Raw genomic sequence first — 23,621 nt, 5'->3', positions numbered from 1 at the left:
AGTTGTCTCTGTCATCTTCCCCCCGCTCTGGTCCTGACAGGCATCTAGGCAACTCTGTCACATCCTAAGGCTTTGCTCTCCCATCTTACCTGTCCATTTGTCCAGCTGTCTCCTCATGTCCTGAGGGCCAAAACCGAGTCACCTGGCCACAGCTAGCTAAGAGGAAAGTGGAGAAATGAACTCCCCAGCTAAAGCCTGAACAACATAGTAAGACTCTTTCTCTACCAAAAACAAAACAAAAACTGGGCGTGGTGGCACACACCTGAAGTCCCAGCTATCTGGAAGGCTGAGTGGGGAGGATCACCTGAGCCCAGTAATTTGAGGCTTCAGTGAACTATGATCACACCACTGTGCTCCAGTGGTGGGAAATAGAGTAAGTCTGCCTCTAAAATAATAAAAATAAAAGAAATCTCATTAGTGCCCAGCTGAAACTTGAAGAAGGGGGAATCCTACAAAAGAGGATTAATCCTACTGACATAATCCTACTGTCATGCAATTAGCAGTCTGTTACAGAGTTCTGTCATGCGATGCAGATACTCATAGATGGGAGTATTTGTTCAGCAAAGTGAGGACGTGTCCAGCAGTTTGAGCAGCCCAACCATTTTCCATGAAGGCTGGCCCAGGGCAAAGCTGCTAAAAAAGGCACCTGAGCCATGAAAATCTGGCTAGAACTGAACAGAGTATTTATTATCAACATTGGTTACTTTTTTTTTTTTTTAAAGATGGAGTCTCACTCTGTCACCCAGGCTGGAGTGCAGTGGCACAATCTCAGCTCACTGTAACCTCTGCCTCTGGGTTCAAGCGACGCGATTCTCCTGCTTCACGCTGCCAAGTAGCGGGGACTATAGGCGTGCACCACCATGCCTGGCTAATTTTTGTGTTTTTAGTAGAGACGGGATTTCACCATGTTGGCCAGGCTGGTCTTGAACTCCTGACCTCAAGTGATTCACAGAGCTTGGCTTCCCAGAGTGCTGGGATTCCAGGCGTGATCAACGTTGGCTTCTGTGAGGACCTGGCTATGATTTGAATGGTTGTCCCCTACAGAACTAAAGGTGGCATTTTTGAGAGAGATTGGGTCCTCATGACCCAGTGAGCCCTCATGGCTCTGCCCTATGAAGAAGTTAATGCATTAATGGGTTAATGGATTAATGGGTTATCAGGAGTGAGTGAGTGATCACTAGAAAAAGCCAGGTGGGCTCTCATGAGCCCCCTCACAGTGTGAGGCCCTTTGCCCCTCAGGACTCCGCAGTCACCACCAGCATGAAGGCTGCTAACAGACGCAGCCCCTAGACCTCAGACTTGCCAGTCTTCAGAACGGTTAAATCAATGTCTTTCCTTTATAAATTACCCAGTCTTAGATACTCAGTTACAGCAACAGTAGATTCAGACCAACCCCTCTATTTTACCTGATTTTCTTTCCTCTTCATACCAGACCCCACCTCATTCCCTCCCCCATAGGCAATACATGAAATTGACGATGTTAAGTAGTGTTGTAAACCTATGTAATAGATGTGTGTGTATGTATGAGAAATTCTGACATTTTGTTTAGTTACACTAAATCTTCTATCAATTTTCCCACTCGTATCTAAGAGATTTTTATCAAATGTGCTACATGCCCGTCTAGCATTTTACTTCTGACTGCTCACAGCTTTCTACTGCTTGTATCACATTTTACTTATCTCTGTTAAGGATGTTCACCTAGGATGTCTCACAAATCTTGTTATGAAGAAATTCCAGTCTATAAGGAAAAATTTGCAGCCAGGCATGGTGGCTCATGCCTGTAATCCCGGCACTTCGGGAGGCCTAGGCCACGAGGTGGGGAAATCAAGACCATCCTGTCTAACATGGTGAAACCCCGTCTCTACTAAAAATACAAAAAGTTAGCTGGGCGTGGTGGCAGGTGCCTGTAGTCCCAGCTACTCGGGAGGCTGAGGCAGGAGAATGGCGTGAACCCGGGAGGCAGAGCTTGCAGTGAGCTGAGATCGAACCACTACATTCCAGCCTGGGCGACAGAGTGAGACTGTCTCAGAAAAGGGAGGAAAAAAAAAAGGAAAAGAAAAATTTGCTTAATCTAAAGTAAAACCAACAAGTAGAATATATGAGGATATTCAGCAAATAATTAATAAAAGGGTAGTATACAAAAAAAAAAAAAGGATATAATCTATACCTGAAAATAGTGGTTAGAAAATGCAAGTTGAAACAACAAAATACCCCATTCACATCCTTCAGAACAGCAAAAATTATAGGAACATATAGTAAATACTGGTGAAGATGTGAATGGTAATTGAAAAGATTTTGTGCTATAAAATGACACCCACTCTAAGGAAGTGACTAGGCAGTACCTTTTAAAATTAATGTCGGCCGGGCGTGGTGGCTCATGCCTGTAATCCCAGCACTTTTGGAGGCCGAGGCGGGCAGATCACAAGGTGAGATTGAGACCATCCTGGCCAACATGGTGAAACCTCATCTCTACTAAAATACAAAAAATTAGCTGGGTGTGGTGGTGTGCGCCTGTCATCCCAGCTACTTGGGAGGCTGAGGCAGGGGAATCACTTGAACCCGGGAGGCAGAGCTTGCAGTGAGCTGAGATCGTGCCACTGCACTCCAGCCTGGTGACAGAGCGAGACTGTGCCTCAAAAACAAAACAAAAAAAATTAATATCTATGCCTTATGCAATGTATACCATCAGTTTATATGTGCCAGGGAAGTTCATTCACATAAGGATGTACATATAAGGAATTTCATCATAATGACGGGGCAGCAGTTAGAAGTGCTGGTTTTGCAGGTACAACATTTGATAAAATCATTTAGGTTATGAATGAAAAAAAGGATGGAACAAGATTTTATTTTTCCATTTGGCACCACATCAATCTCTTCCAATTTGAGGTCTTTCATTCTTTTTTAATTACAAGAAAATTTTAATTCATATGTTTTCCTTGCATGTTGTCTCTTTTTCTTATGGGAATCCTAGTATATGGTTATTTCTACTATCTGCTACATCTCAGTTTTTGATTTTTCACTTTCCGTTTATTTATTTCTTCTGGTGCCCTGGAAGAAATATTTGCCATTAAAACAGAACCTACTAACTTGTTCTTTGAGTGTATCGCTTCTATCAGTCTCATCTATTATTTCCTTCATGTCGATTATGCATGCTCAACAATATACCTTTCTTTTGGTAACTATATTTTTACACACACCCCATTCATCTTTATATTTTTCTTCAAAGATACGTATTAAGGCTGGGCGCAGTGGCTCAAGCCTGTAATTACAACACACTGGGAGGCCAAGATGGGTGGATCACTTGAGGTCAGGAGTTCAAGACCAGCCTGGCCAATATGGTGAAACCCCATCTCTACTGAAAATACAAACATTAGCCAGGCGTGGCGGCACGTGCCTGTAATCCTACTCAGGAGGCTGGGGCAGGAGAATCGCTGGAACCTGGGAGGTGGAGGCTGTAGTGAGCTGAGATCACACCACTGCACTCCAGCCTGGGTGACACAGTGAGATTCCATCTCCAAAAAAAAAAAAAAAAAAAAAAAAGATATGTATTAAGAACATTTTGAAATTTGTCTGGATGCCTGTATTTCATTACGTTAGGCCTTTTCATGTAGAGGGTATTGTGTACTGTCTCTTAGTCCCAATTCCTCATGTGTCTGACTACTTTCCTGAATTTTTACTTAGATACTGCAAATCCTGGCTGAGAATGAGTAGCAGGGAGAAGGCCTAATCCTCCTGTTTCTTCCTCTTGGGTGGGTTTAAGTGGAGGACTGTGTTACAGAAAAAAATCCCCTATTGCCACTGCCTGGAATGAGACCGCCCTCCTTGACTGACCCTCAGGATGCCACTTGACATGATCACAGTAAGCACTGCCTCCTTCAGATGTCTCCAGTCCGCTGGGCGTGGTCGCTCATGCCTGTAATCCCAGCACTTTGGGAAGGCGAGGTGGGCAGATCATGAGGTCAAGAGATCGAGACCATCCCAACCAACGAGGTGAAACCCCATATCTACTAAAAATACAAAAATTAGCTGGGCGTGGTGTTAAGAGCCTGTAATCTCAGCTATTTGGGAGGCTGAGGCAGGAGAATCGCTTGAACCTGGGAGGCAGAATTTGCAGTGAGCTGAGATCATGCCAGAGCAAGGCTCAGTCTGTCTTTAAAAAAAAAAAAAAAAAAAGTCTCCAGTCGCAGCAATGACTGGCTTTTTTTTTTGAGACGGAGTCTCACTCTGTTGCCCAGGCTGGAGTGCAGTGGTGGACCTCGGCTCACTGCAAGCTCCGCCTCTCGGGTTCACGCCATTCTCTTGCCTCAGCCTCCCGAGTAGCTGGGACCACAGGCGCCCACCACCACGCCCGGCTAATTTTTTTTTTTTGTATTTTTAGTAGAGATGGGGTTTCACCATGTTAGCCAGGATAGTCTCAATCTCCTGACCTCGTGATCCACCTGCCTTGGCCTCCCAAAGTGCTGGGATTACAGGCGTGAGTCACCGCGCCTGGCCATGACTGGCTTTGGAAGTGAGCAGAGGATGCTCTAATGGAACCTACGTGCTCCCATAGCACCAAGCTGCTCTCCTAGCTTATGAAGGCACTGTGGTGGGCTATAATTTGCTGGGCATACTACAGAGGACCGTGAATGTATAGGGGAAAAGATAACAATTCAACTGCTCTTTAAGATTTGTTCTGTCTGCCATGACCTTTCCCACAGAAGGGCCCCATTCACGTCCTTAGTTCTCTGGACCCAAACACTGCCCTTATTTCCACAGCACCTCCAGGCTTGTGGTATCACAAGCCAGCAGCCCGTGCTAGTGCATCAATTTGGCAGGAAACATACACTTTATAGTCAATGAAGGGAAAAGCAATTTATTTTTGATGTAGTTATCTCTGTGATAGGAAGAAAAAGGCAACATAATTTTAAGAATGTATTTCCTGGTGGGCTTCATTTTAAGATGGGCCAAAAATCCCTCTTAATTTATGAAAACATTGGCATCTTTTGAACTATAAACATGTTACTATGAACACTGACTATGTTACTGAAGAGGCAGTTCAGGACCACTTATATATGTACCAGAACCTTTAATGTGCAGGCAATCCATAGGAGAAGAAAATGCCAAGCCATTTAAAGTTTTCAAATATTTTACTGAAAATGCATATTGTACAATTAAGGTGTAACGACACGCCAGTGTGGGAAACCTCTGTAGGTATCATTTCTACAAATATGCTATGAATATAGAGTTCCTACATAAAACTATACAACTTACCAGATGTAATTCCTGTTATGTACCATACTCACAATCATCTTGAAGAATATGGACAAAAAGTGCTGGGTAACAAAAACAGGAGCCATGTGTGTTTTTAATAAATGAAAAACATGGCATTTCAGCTCAGTGGTAAAGCAGTAAATAAATCAGATGATCAGCTATCAAGTCATCATGTGAGAGAAAACAAAATTAGATCCTTACCTCATACTATATGTTGTCAGCTAACACTGTAGCAGTGATAGATGAATCACATAAATTAAATTCTCTCAAACAAAATTTATCCCATGTATTAGAAAAAAGGAGGTATGCCTAACATTGTGTCACGTTCCAAAGGTGAATTTTGCAAGTCAACGATATGACAGTTCAAGGAAGCATACATTTAATTGTTTCAACTTGATTTCTAATGCTCAAACTATTTACGTCAAAATTTACAGAAAATAAATCTCTATATCAACAGCTTAAAATAAATGACTTACCGAAAGTCCACTTCTGAACTGTGTAACTCCTAAAAAGGTTTAAGTCTGTACCAATTAGAATGTCTTCAGTTATTAGTAACAGAGCATCCTAAATCAACTGGCTTAAAAATAAGTTTAGTCTCTCACAAAAGAAACAGTCCAAAGGAGGAGTGGCTACAAGGCTGGTTGGTTTAGTGGCTCAAAGACATCATCCAGGTCTCAGGGTCTTTCGGTCTTTCCGCTCAGGCCATGATGAAACTATAATCCATTGTTGAAAGACGGTTACCAGGCACCACATCCAGACAAGTTACTGTTCACCAAAATATTCCACTTCCCTTTGCTTGAATTCTTGGGCGTTTGAGAAAACCTTTTCTGGAAATGGTCTGTCAGGTATATCGTTTGTTTTATGTCTAGAATTGGGCCCTGTGACCACTGTAAACCAACTGCTGGCAACGAGAAGGGGAGTGTCATTGGTGAAAACTAATCAGGATTTATCTTACGTCCTTTTGAGGATAAATGGATAACCAGACTCAGCCAGTGGAGTGAGAAGGGAGTGACTAAGAAAGTCACTCGGCAATGTCTGCCACAAACCCTTATTAGAATGTGTTCTTATTTCATTCAGTAACAGGAAGGAGTAGAGCACAAGGTTTAAAAGCACTATGATATCAAATGAAAACACAGTTAATTCCTATGTTACACAGCATCGTGCTGTGCACTGTTACATGTAAGTGTCCAAATAAAAAAAAGTAGGAAAGAAACAATAGATACAAATGGGAATATTTTACGTATGTCTTAAAACGGTATAGAGTGCAATGATTGATTTTCTCACTCCTGGAGAACTGTGCATTAACAATTTTAAATTACCTAAACAAAGTTTTCTATCTATTTTTATACATGGATATTTATCTCTCTGGCTGACTCAGGTACTGTTGAAAACATGATAAAAGCATTGGTCCTTTAGGGCTGATATTATTCATTAAGAATGATCAAATGCATTACATACTAGAGAAGAGTGCAAGAAAAAGTATACTTTATACCTATGAAATGATATTAACCTAGTGTTGTTTAGAATACTCTGACCATATGAATTACAAAATTAATAAGGATACAGTTTTTTTTTTTCAAACATGATTCAAAGTGAACATACAATTCCTGTAAGGTAATGTGATAAAAACAACCAACCCTCTACCCCAAACATAAATCCTATGTTCTTTGGGAACTGCTTACATGAGTTTAAGGTTACTGACATAACTAGCTATCCTGATGACATTACAGCTTCTATTTACACAAGGAGTATGTTTATTCACAGCAGGAATCTTCTTTTTTTTTCTTTTCAAATTTGCTGTTGTATCAGAAATACATCTTTTAGTATTAACAGTTTCCAAAGGTTTCTGTCTTCCACATTCCTTATATTGATAGATTTCCCCTTGGCTATGAATTCCCTGATATGCGAAACAGTTCCAATCCATGGCGACGTGTATATACATTCTTAATATTTATAAATTTTCACTTGTCTGTAGTCTAGTATTGTTATACCATGTGGTCTTGTTACAATCATGGTTTCCATTCTGTGAGTCTTCAGATTATGAGTCCAACACACAAGGGGATGTCCACAGTAACCTGTGTGAGCTCTCTGATGTACAAAGTGTTTGACTTCAGGCAGGAGTTTCTGATTCACTATTTTGAAAGGGTTCTCTGTTATAAAGTGAGGTCTGACTTCAGAGAAGCCTTCCCACATCTATTACGTTCATATTCCCTCTCCTGTGAATTCTCTGATGGCTGTTGAATGCTGATTTGTGGTAGAATTTTTTCCCACATTCAGTACACTCATAGGGTTTCTCTCCTGAATGAGTTCTGTAGTGTACAGTGAGGTATGACATCCGAGAGAAGGCTTTTCCACACTCATTACATTCAAAGGGTTTCTCTCCTGAATGAATTCGATGATGTATAGTGAGATAGGACATCTGAGAGAAGCACTTCCCACATTCATAACATTCATAGGCTTTCTCTCCTGTGTGTGTTCTCTGATGTCGATTAAGGGCTGAATTCTGGCAGAAGGTTTTCCCACATTCACTACATTCATAGGGCTTCTCTCCTGAATGAATTCTATGATGTATAGTGAGGTATGACATCTGAGAGAAGAATTTTCCACATATATAACATTCATAGGGCTTCTCTCCTTTGTGTATTCTCCGATGTCTACAAAGGGCTGAGTTCTGGTAGAAGGTTTTCCCACATTCACTACATTCATAGGGTTTGACTCCTGAATGAGTTCTATGATGTATAGTGAGGTATGACAACTGGGAGAATAACTTTCCACATTCGTTACATTCGTAAGGTTTCTCTCCTGTGTGCACTCTCTGATGTCTCATGAGGGCTGAATTCAGGTAGAAGGTTTTTCCACATTCATTACATTCATAGGGTTTCTCTCCTGAATGAGTTCTATAATGTACAGTGAGATATGACAACCGAGAGAAGAATTTTCCACACTCATTACATTCATAGGGTTTCTCTCCTGTGTGGGTCCTCAGGTGGGTCGTGAGAGTAGACTTGCGGCAGAAGCATTTCCCACATTCACTACACTTGTAGAGTTTCACACCTGTGTGAATTTTCTGATGGTCATTAAGTGCTGACTTCTGTGAGAAGGTTTTCCCACAGTCATGACAAACATAAGGTCTCTCTCCTGAATGTGTTCTCTGATGTTGTGTGAGGTGTGTCTTCTGGCAAAAGGATTTTCCACAGTAACTACATTCATAGGGCTTCTCTCCTGAGTGAGTTCTCTGATGCTGAATGAGGTGTAACTTCTGGTAAAAGTTTTTCCCGCATTCATTACATTCATAGGGCTTCTCCCCTGTGTGTGTTCTCTGATGCACAGTAAGGGTTCCCTTCTGGCAGAAGGATTTCCCACACTGATTACATTCGTAAGGTTTCTCTCCTGTGTGAGTCCTCTGATGTATAATAAATTTTGACTTTTTACAGAAGGATTTCCCACATTCACTGCATTCATAGGGCTTCATTTCCATATGAGATGCCTGATGTACAGTGAGGTCCGACATCTGAAGAAAGGCTATTTCAGATCCATTCCACTTATAGGGCTTTTCTTCCATGTGATTAACAAAAACAGTGTCCTTTTGGAAGGCTTTCTGGCATTCAATATATTCAAAAGGCTTCTCCAAAATATGAATTTTCTGATAAAGACTTTCTTCGTTTAGAGTATAAGGTTTCCCATTTTGATTAAATTCATAAGCTTTACCTCCTGGATGAGTTTTCTCAAGCTTAATATGGAGGAGCGATTTCCCACATCCACTACATTCATCAGCTTTCATTCTTGCATAGCTTCCATCGCTACTAATATATTCTGAAACAGACGCTAAACACTTTTCACAGGAGTCACAGAGGCTATTTCTATAGGCTGTTTTTCCTGAAGGAACAGCATTCGTTTCTACATCAAAAGTTTTACGAGGAACATTACCTCTCTCTTCAATTAGGGTCTCAGTGAACACAGTTTGTCTTGAAGGTTTATTTTCGCCTTCCTGGATTCTCTCTATTGGGTCATCAGCTTGCCAGACTTCATCTAAAGAGAGACAAAATTAACCAACTTTTGTACATCTTCCTATATATGAGATATGGAATGAGACTCATATGACTTGTGCACAAGCATCTCATTGTGAGTAGATGCTAGCTTCATGAACAGATGAAAATAATTCCAAGTGTACTTTTCTCCTTTATTCTTTTGCTTAAAATTACACACACACACACACACACACACACACACACACACACCCCTCTAGGAATGCAGAAAGAGGGAAGTAAACTGACAAAAACACATGCGCTTTTGATCTACTTTATATTTTGTTCAAAACTGGGTATAGAAGATAAAATATAGCACAGAACAATGATTGGTAGGCGAAGAATGCTGGATGAATGGCTGACGGGGTAGATACCGACAGAGCGATGAGGAGTGCTATTGGACAAGGAGGGTCAAAAGATGTATTCAATCAGGGATTTCTTTAGGGGGCGGGAAAGCTGTACTTTATACCATATCACTTGATACCAAGTTGAGAGAGATTACAACTGAAGGCGTTAGCACTGTATACTAAGATTTTTGTGGTAGCATTTTCACTAGACTACATCCTTCCAAACTATTTTGGCTTCTTTCCTCATTCCACGTAGTAGAATAAACTAAATCTCCTCATGTTTAACGGAAGAGCCCTATAACCAGGGCATTCGCCCTGTAATTCTGTTTCACTTGGATGAAGAATCTCAGGAATATATATATATCCTACAGGAAATATAAAAGAGTCCGCAGTGCTATAGACTTCTCTTGTGAGGATAGCGATGAGATCAACTGGAAACTTTACTATTCTAATGATGCTATGATTGAATGCTAAACTCATTCTGACCATGACATTCTACTTGTTCCTATTTGAACAGTATATTTAATATCATGAACTCTGGTGAGGTGGCCTAGAGCAAGCTACTTAGCAATTCCCTGTAGTCAGTATCTTTCACCTGCCAAATGGAAATAATGGCACCTACCTCAGAAGGTGGTTGTAAGATTGCAGCAGTTAATGAAGTGCTCAGAGCAGCATCTGGCACAAAACACATGCTTGATAAGCTTAGCAATTATTCTTCCCATCTTTCAATCTCCTGACCATTTCCTTAAGCCAGTCCCACCCTGACATACTACCATCACTTAATTCTCAATGTGAGTGCTTTCCCACTCCTGAGTAGCATTTAGTGTACAAACCTTACGAATCAGATCCCTGGCCAGGCATGGTAGCTCATGCCTGTAATCCCAGCACTTTGGGAGGCCAAGACAGGCGGATCACTTGAGGTTATAGGAGTTCGAGACCAGCCTGGCCATGATCGTGAAACCCTGTCTCTACTAAAAATACAAAAATTAGCCAGGCGTGGTGGTGGGCGCCTGTAGTCCCAACTACTCAGAAGGCTGAGGCAGGAGAATCGCTTGAACCCAGGAGGCGGAGGTTGCAGTGAGCCGAGATGGCGCCACTACACCCCAGCCTGGGCAACAGAGTGAGAATCTGTTCTCAAAAAACAAAACAAAACAAAACAAGCCAAAACAAATCAGATCCCTTACCATGCTCCTAAAATAGCAATTTTATTTTTACTTATCTTAGAAGTGTCTGGATGAACCTGACTACCGTACTTGCTATCATGCACGTTCAGTGAAACGGTATCAACCGTATCCTCTATAACCTGTGCTTTCTCTGAACCCACTGCCAAAATATCAAGAGACCCAACAAGAAAAAAATCTGAGAAACAATACTTTTTGCCACCTGGGATCACTATATGATTCCAAGCTAGGATGACAGTCATCTACCAAAAATATTCTGTTGCAGGAAAAGCAAGCTATTTGTTGCACAAGGAGGGTCCTAAGATACATCCAAGTAGAGAGGTGTTTTGGAGGAAGTGGGTCTTCACTTTATACCTTCTCATGTTACATCAAGTTGGCAGAGACAGGTCACGATCTAAGGCATCCTTGCCTTATGCTAAGATCACTGTGTGTCTGATCAATGCCCAGCGCATTTCACCTCCAGTCTCCACCCTTATTGTTTCACTCAGTTTGCTTGACTTCCTGCCTTCATCTTCTCAAAATCTACCTTTGTAGGGGATTTCCATGCTTAAAAAAAAATACTTCTCAAATCCTTTCTCACCTCAATTAATTCCATTTCCCCTTGAAGTTGAGAATACTGTCTACAGAATCATTTTAGTACAAAGTGACAGCCTTGCATTGGGACATCAGCACTCCATGTAAAATGCTGAGTTTTAATTACTTCATGCAGCCCTGTTCTCTTTTTATTTATTTATTTATTTATTTATTTATTATTATTATTATTTTTGAGACGGAGTCTCGCTCTGTCGCCCAGACTGGAGTGCAGTGGCCGGATCTCAGCTCACTGCAAGCTCCGCCTCCCGGGTTTACGCTATTCTCCTGCCTCAGCCTCCCGAGTAGCTGGGACTACAGGCGCCAGCCACCTCGCCCGGCTAGTTTTTTGTATTTTTTAGTAGAGACGGGGTTTCACCGTGTTAGCCAGGATGGTCTCCATCTCCTGACCTCGTGATCCGCCCGTCTCGGCCTCCCAAAGTGCTGGGATTACAGGCTTGAGCCACCGCGCCCGGCCTATTTATTTATTTTTTGAGACGGAGTCTTGCTCTGTCACCCAGGCTGGAGGCAGTGGTACGATCTCAGCTCACTGCAACCTCCGCCTCCCGGGTTCAAGCGATTCTTCTGCCTCAGCCTCCCAAGTAGCTGGGATTACAGGCATGTGCCACCAGGCCTGGCTAATTTTTGTATTTTTAGTAGAGACAGGGTGTCACCATATTGGCCAGGGTGGTCTCATGATCTTGACTTCATGATCTTGACTTCATGATCCGCCCCCCTCGGCCTCCCAAAGTGCTGGGATTACAGGCATGAGCCACCGCACCCAGCCCTTGTTCTCTTAACCACAACCTTTCACCTAGGAAGGATGGTCCTATTTCCTTTGAACCTCTGAATAAAAATCAGATGAGCTATTCTTAATCTGAATCATATAGGTGTTTTTCCATTACTTGCAAAATATATGGGGATGTGACCCAGGCATGTATTATTTCTTTTTTCTTTTTTTTTTTTTTTTGGTAGAGACAGGGTTTCACTATGTTACCCAGGCTGGTCGCAAGCGATCCTCCCACCTCAGCCTCCCAGGTTTGGGATTATAGGTGTGAGCCACTACATTTGGCCCAGGCATGCATATTCAGAAATAACTGCCTGCAAATTATTTCTGAATGGATGGACAAGAAAGTTCTTTCACCTGCCTGGCTTCTCAGATAATCAAAGAAAGAAATAAATGTCTCTCTATGTTACACATTACATCAAGGGATAACATGCCCTTTTCCTTGCAGGACTATGATCCAAGAGCAAAACAGCTCAAGCAAAACATAGACACTATCAAATAACAGATTACTTAATCAGACTCACTTCTTTATCATATCACCCCTGGGTGAAACTGAAGGTGGGGGAAGGGAGATACAGAAGTCATGATAAAAGTCAGGAAGGAAAAACTTCAGGGAGGGGTTGAAGATTTGAGATCAGACTTACAGAATGTGTTATCTGGGGAAAGAAAGCACACCCTAAGGAAATGTAAAGCTGTAGGGACAATAGTCTCATGAAGAGAAGACATTAGGAGTGTGGACCAAATGGAGTTTAGTGAGAGTTTTGGGGAACAACAGAAAATTACTTTTTCCAGGCAATACAGGGCCAATATTGTTGAGATCCTTAAAGGACAAGAAATTAAATTCCCTTTAGGAAGTAAAATGTAACCAGCTATAGGCTTATCTTAGGAGGCTAGCGGTGATATCACCAGCTATAGGCTTATCTTGTGAGGCCAGCGGTGATAGCAACTAGAAACTTTAGATGAAGACATACTGCACATCCAACTAGGACTCATAGTAATCCAGGCATGAGAGAATCTAGTCCTTGTTTACATTAACTCAAAGGAAACTGAGGATATACAGAGGACAACTGAAGACATTTCACACTGGACAAAATCCAGTAATCCAGAGAGATTAGTAATATCTGATGAGAATTTCAGTGGTTTCACAGGGACCACTATAGAAAAAGAAGAGATTAGTATAGTTTAGTAAATAAAGGGAAGTGGAAAGGTGATTAGTAATTATAATTCGGAATAGGTCATGATCAGTTTCCAGGACTGATGAGAACAAGAGCAGCTCTGTAACTGCTATCACAGAAAAGCCCAGACTTGGGTGGTAGAGACGTCATCCCGGGTGCGAGCAACATAAAATAAAAAACAAACCCTAACAACTTGGCACTGGAGGCACCCTTTGAGAAACTCATAATGCGAGGAAATCACAGTAGTTAGAAACAGACCCTTTAAAGACATTTCTAGAGGTGGTGGAAGCATAAACCAGACTTCATTTATGTATATAATACTTACTAAGCACCTGCCATGACAGGGTATCATTCAAGGCATTGGGAACAGAACAGAAAATAAGAAACAAGATGAAAACGAGCACTTGGTTAAAGAGGGAGACCCAGGTACTGCAGTCACCAAATTTCAGGAGGGCTGGGTCTCAGGAATGAGCAGCACTGTCCAATGAAGTAGAGGTGCACATGTCAAGTGGCAGACTCCACTGGCTTAGGCACAGGATGGGGACTTTGGAGTCTAACCTCAAAGAAAGAAAAGTACAAAGTAGAACAGGGTCCAGAAACAAGTCTCGGGCACTGCACGGTAAAGATAAAAAAACCCAGAAGTTACAAAGAACACAAGAATCACATAAGTTTTTTTAAATGTCAGACTTATTAACACCTAAAATATAATCCATGATGATGGCTTCTGAAAATGCTAGAAGAGCAAGCAAAGACCCAAAGTTTAAGAGAACAACGGATGTGACTAGAATTGTATTCCGGGGAGTGGCAAGCACAGAAAAGCTCCATCAATGTAAGTTCTTACAGGGAAGGAAGAAGGCTTTGGGAGTGAGATTTAGATTCATAGAGCATATAAGCAACTATCTCTAGTCACTTCTGAAGGTTTGGGACCATTAAAAAATCCCTGGGAAAAACACTCCCAAGTTACCGATCTCCTCACTGCCTCCACTAACACACCTGGATAGCTCTGAAGTAGGAATTCTCCTTCTACTATCCATGGCTCTTCTCCTTGCTCCAACTTGCTGATAACATCCGGTTTGATAATGTGATACCCTGTTAATGAGAAATGAAAGAGAACTTGAGCCCAGCCGGTTGGCTTCAGGGTCTCTGTCACACGGGGAAAAGGCCATTTGTGCTTTATCAAAATCAGAACTTTTCACGGGGAAAATCAAGACCAAAATGCCCTGCCTGGTGCCCAAAACAGATTACTCACATTCGTCCCATCAAATTTTAAGTTAAAGTCATTAAATTTGTGAGAAATCCCATGTATTTTAGCAACTGAGAAAGCAAGCTATCCTCACCCACGGAAACTAGATTGCTGTAGTTCTCCAGCATCACATCCCTGTAAGTTATCTTCTGCTCAGGGTCCAGCTGCTGCCACTCCTCCTGGGTGAAGTCCACAGCCACATCCTTGAATGACACTGGCCCCTGAAATGGCACCGTGATTGGAATTGGGTGACGTGAAAGAGGCACATAGGGACAAGATCTTACCATGCTCACTGGCAAAATTAACCATGAACATTGTATACCTTTATTTTATGTTACCGACTGTCGAAGGAAAACAAACATATCAGAAATACACTGTTCTGAGGTTCATTCGGTATACATAAAAAAAAAAAAAAACAACAACTGGGATTGCATGGTGAGCCAGCAACAATCCTGGCTGCTGGGGACTCTTAACACCAGCAGGCACGAATCTCACCCCTGAGGAGCACAGGCCTGGGGACACTCACAGAACCCCAGGATGTACCCTGTTCCTTTGCATATTCTTCAATTTGCTTCCAGAACATTAATAATGTTGGTTCTCCTCTTACCTCCCTGGTCACTCCTTCTCAGCCCTTTGCTGGCTCCTCCTCTACTGCAAGTCATCCTGAATGCTGTGGGCCCTACGGCTGTGTTGAGTCTTTTTCTCTTTGCTGTCTATAATTGCTGCTTTCATGGTGAGCCCACCTGCTTCCTGGCTAATTTAATTACCATCTATACACCAACAATTTCCAAATTTACATCATCAGCCCAGGCCTCTCTCCTAAATTCCAGAAACATACGTCCGAGATGGCAAACTCAACATCCCTAAAATTCAATTGCTGTTCCTGTTCAAACCTGCTCCTCCTATGGCTACTACTGAAACCAACCCACAGTATTTGCCACAATTACCAAAATAACCAACAGGCTGGGCAACACACATTCTAGTTTTGTATTTTACTGCCGAGTTACCAAGCCTACAGCAGTTCAGAATGCAGCCTGCTACATGAATTATCAGTAATAGCTTGGTTCACCATGTTTTCCTAATTCCCAGCTGGGAACCCCAAATTTCCTTTCTTCCCATGGTACACGTTCTAGGAGAAAGGAATATTCCTGAGGAGGAACAGACAGCTGACCTGGAAACTGTCAAAACCGCATCTAGAAATGTGTATCTTCTGAATAAAGTGTCCCATTCACAAGTACTCACACTAGCCATTAGAACTGTTTCCTTTAATATCACCCCTCTAAAATAAAGAGAATAATGCTACCTATACATAATACCAGTATGAAATGGACTAGTCCACAAAAAGCACTTAGCATAGTTTTTTGGATAAAACACATACTTATCAATGAAATCTACTGTTATTGTCGACTTTCTACGGTGCCTCTGACCACTTTCCAAATTAGGACAGAAAATTAACCATAAAACACAGAATTTTAAACAACTGAAGGTTATGTGGTTATTTATGTAACTGGCAAGAAAGAATCGTAAAACAGTATCTGTGTGTTAAGAACAAAGAGGCTGAGATGATTTCAAGAAAATATGGTAGCAGGAATGGTATAGAAGATGTGGAAGGAAAGGCTATGTCATGTTCAGAGCTATGTAAGATGATGACAAACTCCTGATGTTGACTGAACATCTTAGGTTTTATATGTGGAATGATCCGTGAGTGCAAGATGGGGTTTACTGACTCCCTGAGACGCCATGCCATTCTCTCCCAGCTCTAGATACAGCGGTATCCACAGACAGGCCTGGCTGGCCTGGGAAGGATCAGGGCTGAGAGCATCCAGCTGCTGATGGGACACACACTGGGGAAAGAAGTGGGTCCCACCCCAGCCAGATGAATCCAGGTGGAAGACTGTCCCAGCAGGTGATGAGAACCTCCTGGAGAGCAATAGCTGAGCTTCCAGAAACTCTGTGCACACTTTGTTCAGACGTTGCCTGCCATGATGAGGATCAGGGGAGTCTGGAAGTTCACGTATGGCATTGCCCTGCCTTGCTGAGCAATAGCAACTTGTTTATTTCTTAGGAAATAAGCCTGGTTTCCTTTATGCAAGTGGTAGACCCCTGCTTAGTGTGTCCACCTGGTATCTGTCAGGATGGTCAGTGTGCAATGGTTGAAAACGGGCAAAGGACTTTCCAGAAGGACTCATAAGAGGAAAAATGGGATGAAAGTCATCAGCTCAGGAGAAGTCACAAAAGCAAAGCAAACAAATGAAAGTAGAGGAGTAACGAGACCACATGTATCTATGACTACAATAACTGTGAACACATAAAATCTCTATTTTATTTTTTTCTTTTCTTTTTTTTTTTAATCTCTATTGTAAACCAGAATCCCTCTTACAATAAAAATATGCCAGGGACACAATCTTGACCAAAAACATACTTAGAAATAAGCAAACCATTTCAGTCACACTTCTGTCCTATAGATTGTATATAATGTATTTGTTTTTGAGTCTTTCCATTAAGAGATTCTAAGCGATCTTCCTAATATTTAATTCTTTTTAGAATCCCCTTAGCTAGGAGAGTCCTCCTCTTTCTGGCATTTCAGCTAGACACCCTTGAGTATCCTTGACTCAATCCCCTCAACCCCCCACTGCCTTTCTTGTTTTTCACATTGTCAGTCTCTATTAATTTCATCCTTTCAACAGATGACACGCTTTCCCAATTAGAAGGCTTGGAATTCTCTGTAGGACAAAACCACAACTCAGTCCAGCATTGGGGGCTCCTGGGTCCATCTGGGTATTTATCTGCATTCCCATCCCTCAGTCCCTTAACAGGAAGTTCAAATTCTAAGGAAGCAAAAATCGCACCAGCCCTCCAGGACTCCTACTCAGGCCGCTAATGCTGGTCTCCTGAGTGTCTTTACAAGCCTCTGCCACTAACCCAAATTATTCCAGGGCTGGCAAATCCCTTCCTTGAATGACTGAATCACAATACTTTGATGGTGCATTCATTTGTTCATTCATTCATTCGAGATAGGATCTTGATCTGTTGCCCAGGCTGGGGTGCAGTGGTACAATCATAGCTCACTGCAGCCTCATATTCCTGGGCTCAAGTGATCCTCCTGCCTCAGCCTCCCGAAGTGTTGGCATTACAGGTGTGAGCCACTATGCCCGGCTGAGGATGCATTTTAAATCAGACTTCTACTTCATCATCACTTCAGAGTTTCCCAGGCATTGACCAGAACGACTCCCACCATCTCCCATAATTATATCCACGAATTACCTCCTCCAAGGAGAACATAAGCACCTTGAGAGAAACAAGTGCCTCTTAAAATCATATCCCAAACCCCAAGAGAAATGATGTTGTTAGTGTCTAAGAAAAAAAAGACAAAATGCTAGCTGAGGAGAAGGTCACAGAGCCAAGCAAGGAGGGCGCGCTTCCTCTGGGACTCCTGAAGCCCCAGAACAGCAGGTGTCTGCGTGGTAGACTGGCCGCTGCTCTAATCGCTTTCAGCTGAGAAGCACCAGTATCATGACACAAGCTCCCAAAAGAGTAGGATGTTATGTTTACATGGCAGGAAATGAGATGGGATTTCAAACAGAAGGAAAGGATGGTCCTCGCGGCTGGCTGAGCATGTGTGCAATGGTCGGGACGGAGCTGCACACCCGTCCCAAAACCCGGCCCTCACCCCTCACTGTTGGCTGATGAGCTATTTCCCTGAGAAAAGAAGCAAACAGGGATGCTATGTCTACCCTCTTCTCTAACCACCTCCTGGGATGCCTCCAGCTGTTTGCACCTCTGTCCCCTCTAGCTGACTCGAGGCCCCGCAGTCCATTCCCACTCCAAGGGCAACAACTATTTTTCATTCTCGACAGAATCACCAGCGCTATTTCTCAGTCTTTCTTGGGCTGGACTCTTAACAGCATTTGACACAGTTGATCACCTGTCCCTGAAGCTTCTCATTCCCTTGGCTTTAGAAACTGCACACTCCTGGTTCTCCCTCTAGCCTGACCAGTAGCACCTTCCCAGTCCCCACTTCTCTATCAGACTGCACATGGGAGAGCACCAGATTCATCTCCCAAACTCCACAAACACACACAACCAGATTCGTCTCCCAGACTCCACATACATACACACACCTGCCGCCTTGATGCTGCCACTCATGGCATACTAACACAGCTCCCAAACTACACACATGTGCGCGCACACACACACCTGCCTTCCTGATGCTGCCACTCACTGCATACCAACACAGCCCAAATTTTAAACATCTGAAACCTAATTCTGGCCTTTTCTCAAGCCTGCTTTACCCACAGTCTTCCTCATCCCAGCTTAAGGCAACCTCATTTTCGTAGTAGCCACTCTGGGAGCCTCGCAAGTGCTTTTCCCATGGGAGAAGCATGATATGGTGAAAACTTTAGCAGAAATACTCGATATGGGAAATGCAATATGCCTGGGCTCGTGGAGGAAAGTAGCGGCATAGAAAAAAAATCTCTACGACAGTAGAGAAACCAAAAAATAAGCTATTTTAACGACAGCGGAGAGGGGATACGAGACAGGATAAAAACCATCTAGATTCTGCTGGGCGCGGTGGCTCACACCTGTAATCCCAGCACTCTGGGAGGCCGAGGTGGGCGGATCACGAGGTCAGGAGATCGAGACCATCCTGGCTAACAAGGTGAAACCCTGTCTCTACTAAAAATACAAAAACAAAAATTAGTCGGGCGAGGTGGCGGGCACCTGTAGTCCCAGCTACTCGGAAGGCTGAGGCAGGAGAATGGCATGAACCCGGGAGGTGGAGTTTGCAGTGAGCCAAGATCGTGCCACTGCACTCCAGCCTGGGTGACAGAGCGAGACTCCGTCTCAAAAAAAAAAAAAAAAACCATCTAGATGTGACATTAACAAACTGAAACAATCACGAGGTCAGAAAATGGACAAGTTTAGAAAGAATCCCATCTTTCTCGATAGGGCTACAGGCTGGACGATGGAACAATGAACCAATAGGAACAAGAGAAGGCATAGGTGGGGGGCTCCAAATAATGATTCTGAACCTGCTGCATCTATGACCCTGAGGGGTCCTTTGGACCCACTCCAAAGAAATGCTGAGCAGGTGGCTGGCCAGTTCTGTGTGGGAAAACCAACACAGAGCTGGTGGTCAGAAGCACAGGAGGGTGACCTCAGATAGGTACAGAGTCATGAGCCAAGAGTGGACACTAACACATGAAGAAGACCAAAGAAATCATCAATTTCAAGAAGCAGGCAAGAAGAGAAATGGCACTGAAACTGACAGAGCAAACTGCAGAGTGGGCCAAGGCAAAGACACAAATGTGCACTAAGAGCGTGTGCTAGACTACTGGCAACATTTACTCTAACAAGGTTAGGGGAGTGATAGGGACAGGACCCAGACCACAGGCTATGGGATAAAATGGGCATCTATGCCAGAGATTTATTATGGTCCTTTCTGCTGTGCAACCCAGATAAACTAAGGGAAATAAATATTTAGGGAGATGGCTAGGCATGGTGACTCACACCTGTAATCCCAGCACTTTGGGAGGCCAAGGTGGGCAAATCACTTGGCACTTGAGGTCAGGAGTTCGAGACCAGCCTGGTCCAAGTACTTCTGAAACCCCGTCTCTAGTAAAAAAAAAAAAAAAATAGAAAAATTAGCTGGGAGTGGTGGCAGGTGCCTGTAATCGCAGCTACTTGGGAGGCTAAGGCAGGAGAACTGCCTAAACCCGGGAGGCAGCGGTTGCAGTGAGCTGATAGTGCCCCTGCACTCCAGCCTGGGCAACGGAGTGAGACTCCATCTTTAAAAAAAAAAAAAAAAAAAAAAAGAAAGAAAGAACTATTTAGGGAGACTAATTTAAGGGTGAGAAGGCCATTTCTGCAAAGGATAGAGCAGTAAAAAGAATCTACCTTTGGCCAGGCACGGTGACTCACACCTGTAATCCCAGCACTTTGGGAGGCCGAGGCAGGCGGATCACGAGGTCAGGAGATCGAGACCATTCTGGCTAACATGGTGAAACCCTGTCTCTACTAAAAATACAAAAAATTAGCTGGGCGTGGTGGCGGGCACCTGTAGTCCCAGCTACTGGGGAGGCTGAGGCAGGAGAATGGCGTGAACCCAGGAGGCAGAACTTGCAGTGAGCCAAGATCGCGCCACTGCACTCTAGCCTGGGCGACAGAGCGAGACTCTGTCTCAAAAAAAAAAAAGAAAAGGCCGGGCGCGGTGGCTCAAGCCTGTAATCCCAGCACTTTGGGAGGCCGAGGCGGGCGGATCACGAGGTCAGGAGATCGAGACCATCCTGGCTAACACAATGAAACCCCGTCTCCACTAAAAATACAAAAAAATTAGCCGGGCGTGGTGGTGGCGCCTGTAGTCCCAGCTACTCGGGAGGCTGAGGCAGGAGAATGGCGGGAACCCGGGAGGCGGAGCTTGCAGTGAGCCGAGATCGCGCCACTGCACTCCAGCCTGGGCGACAGAGCGAGACTCCGCCTCAAAAAAAAAAAAAGAAAAGAAAAAAATCTACCTTTGAGACAACACTGTTTTAGTTACTAGAAATATTACGGGCTGGGCACAGTGGCTCATGCCCAGCACTTTGGGAGGCCAAAGCGGGTAGATCACCTGAGCTCAGGAATTCGAGAGCAGCCTGGCCAACATGGCAAAACCCCGTCTCTACTTTAAAAAAAAAAAAAAAAAAAGGCCTGGTGTGGTGGCAGGTGCCTATAATCCCAGCTACTGGAGAGGTTGAGGCAGGAGAATCACTTGAACATGGGAGGTGGAGGGTGCATTGAGCTGACAGCGCCACTGCACTCCAGCCTGGCGACAGAGCCCAAGACTCAGTCTCAAAAAAAAAAAAAAGAGGCAAGAATTGCAGTGGTTCAAGAGTTATTATTTAGGAAGGCTGTTGATAATGATCTCAAAGGAATCTTTAAAATTCATGCAAAAACAAAAGTGATTTTGCTTACGGTCAATGTAAGTCAAGGAATGGATGGTATTTATCATTTTTTGTGATAAATGGCGAGAACATGAGAAGCTAGTACTCTGGCTTCAAGAACTCTTTAAGGATCACGCTATCTGCGCATATGAATATGATAAAAAGGCTTGGTGCTGATGGCTACACTGTTTTGTCTGACCAAATCTTGTATCTATTTCTACTTTCTCATTTTAAAATTTGAACCCTTAATCTCCTCCTAAGGTGTATTGTAAATCAGAGTAGAGAATAAATACACGAACAGAAACACTCACCAGGGATTTATTCATTTTCTGCTGCTCTTGGAAAAATCTGGAGGACTGTGAAAGTGGAGGCAGGTCTGGGGAAGGAAAACCCAAAACATGAAGTTACGAGAGGTCTCGCCTGCCAAGGCAGTCATCTCCCGCCTAAAACCTATATAGAAAGTTCCATGAAGGGCATCCTATGGGAGACTGTCCCTTTAAGCCTTCAGAAGGGACTGGAAAATGATCAGGAGGAGGACCCATCTGCACATTTGTAACTCTCATATGGCTACGTTGTGACTGAGTGGATGAGATTGTCATGGTGAATGAATACTGGATCCTACTGAAATAATCTGCCATCATTAAATGTAAGATTTAAAAAGGAATTCTGGTAACCAGCCCGGCCAACATGGTGAAACCTCATCTCTAGTAAAAATACAAACATTAGCCGGGCATGGTGGCGGGTGCCTGTAATTCCAGCTACTCGGGAAGCTGAGGCAGGAGAATCGCTTAAACCTGGGAGCGGAAATGGCAGTGAGCTGGGATCGCGCCGCTGCACTCCAACCTGGGCAACAGAACGAAACTCGTCTCAAAAACAAACAAAAAAGGAATTCTGTAATACTCATCTATTAGTCTTTTAAATAAAGATCAGAAAATCCACAGGATGCCCTAAATAAAGGAATACATTCGGCATGATTAGGTCTTTATTTGCAGGAACTTCAGTGGGCTGCTCAAAAGGATCTTTTATTGAACTTACTCTCACTTAACTAGGATACAGGGGACAGAACACTGGCCTGGGAGATAAAACTCCTGAGTTCTACTATGAGCAGCTCCACCCACAAAACCTCGGACAAGTCACCCACCTGCTACGGCCCAGTCTCTTCCCCTAGCAAATGAGGCAGCAAGAGAATCCCTGCAGACTATTCCTGTGCTACAATGTATGATTCCATAAGAGCAGACTTAAGGGGGAATCAGCACTTAAATGAGAGAACACATGTGCTCACGGACGTTTAGATACGGTCGCAATCTGGAGCAGGGAGAGGAGGAAGAGCTGTTGGGGTGAGGGGGGAGTGGAGACAACGTCCGCAGCTGAGGCTGGTAACACCCCCCCGCCCAGTCCCTGTAAGCCTAGTCGTCGCCGGACCCTGCCCTCAAACCCTCAAACCCAAACACATGTCTCTCCTGCAAGCGATCGAGACCCTCCGCTGCCCCTCACTCTAAGGTCCCCGCCACGCGGTGACTTCACCCAGGCCCTTCTCGCCCCTGACCCGCGAACCCACGACCTACCCTCCTGGGGCTCCGCAGCCTCTGCCCCACGGCTCCCGAGAGGCCGGGGCGGGACTGCTGTCGCGGGCGCGCGTCTGCTCGCGAGGTTCCCTCCTCTCCACCTCAGCAAGGCCGTTCTGCTCCCGAGGGGCCCGTGCCGGGCCTACGGGACAAATCCAGGCGGGGCGTCCCTCCTGGAGCCCAGATCCAGCTCCCTGGGGCTCACCGTCCTGCGGAGCCGGGGCCGGGCCGTCGAGGACGCACACGGATCGGGTCCGGGTCCCGCCGCCCCTTCGCTTCCGCCGCCGACACCGCCCGGCCGGCCCCTCGGGCCCCAGCGCCGTCGGCTCCGGGGGTCGTGCTCGGGGATCAACGCTTGAGCCTCCGCCTGGCCCGCGCGAACCCTGGCCCGCACAGCCCCGCGCCCGCTTGGGTGCCGGCCCGGGTCTTCCGCGCCCAGCCTCGCAGACTCCGCGATTCTCGCCCACCGGAGGCCAAAGCCTGGGAACTAGGGCGAGCGGTGACCTGGGGACTCACAGGAAGCGAGGACAGTGCGGCGGCGACACGCATGCGCGA

General features: G+C 44.3%; 1 protein-coding gene across 2 annotated transcripts; it reads right to left on the bottom strand.

The window, feature by feature from the left end:
- Window positions 1-5,110: 5,110 nt before the first annotated feature.
- ZNF12 (zinc finger protein 12) lies at window positions 5,111-23,598 on the bottom strand. Of its 2 annotated transcripts, XM_015133254.3 has the most exons (5): window positions 23,067-23,598; window positions 21,813-21,877; window positions 14,676-14,802; window positions 14,332-14,427; window positions 5,111-9,282 (listed from the first exon to the last, which is right to left on the bottom strand). In XM_015133254.3, the coding sequence occupies exons 2-5, from the start codon at window positions 21,825-21,827 to the stop codon at window positions 7,427-7,429; spliced, it is 2,094 nt and encodes a 697-aa protein (XP_014988740.2). In that variant the 5' UTR covers window positions 21,828-21,877; window positions 23,067-23,598; the 3' UTR covers window positions 5,111-7,426. The 2 variants fall into 2 exon arrangements, with proteins under 2 accessions (XP_014988740.2, XP_077852281.1); XM_077996155.1 differs by lacking the exons at window positions 21,813-21,877; window positions 23,067-23,598 and adding an exon at window positions 20,095-20,191.
- Between the last annotated feature and the right edge of the window lie 23 nt (window positions 23,599-23,621).

The sequence above is a fragment of the Macaca mulatta genome, chromosome 3 (genome assembly GCF_049350105.2).
Source record: "Macaca mulatta isolate MMU2019108-1 chromosome 3, T2T-MMU8v2.0, whole genome shotgun sequence".
Taxonomy (NCBI): Eukaryota; Metazoa; Chordata; class Mammalia; order Primates; family Cercopithecidae; genus Macaca; species Macaca mulatta.
This window is presented reverse-complemented; position numbering and strand designations above follow the sequence as displayed.

Excerpts from the sequence above, each read along its gene's own strand:
- ZNF12 (XM_015133254.3), bottom strand. Across the intron at positions 14,428-14,675 it reads CAGCAATCTAGTTTCCGTGG|GGTATCACATTATCAAACCG; the intron begins GTGAGGATAGCT and ends TCTCATTAACAG. Across the intron at positions 9,283-14,331 it reads CCTACTTCAGAGCTATCCAG|ATGAAGTCTGGCAAGCTGAT; the intron begins GTGTGTTAGTGG and ends GTCTCTCTTTAG.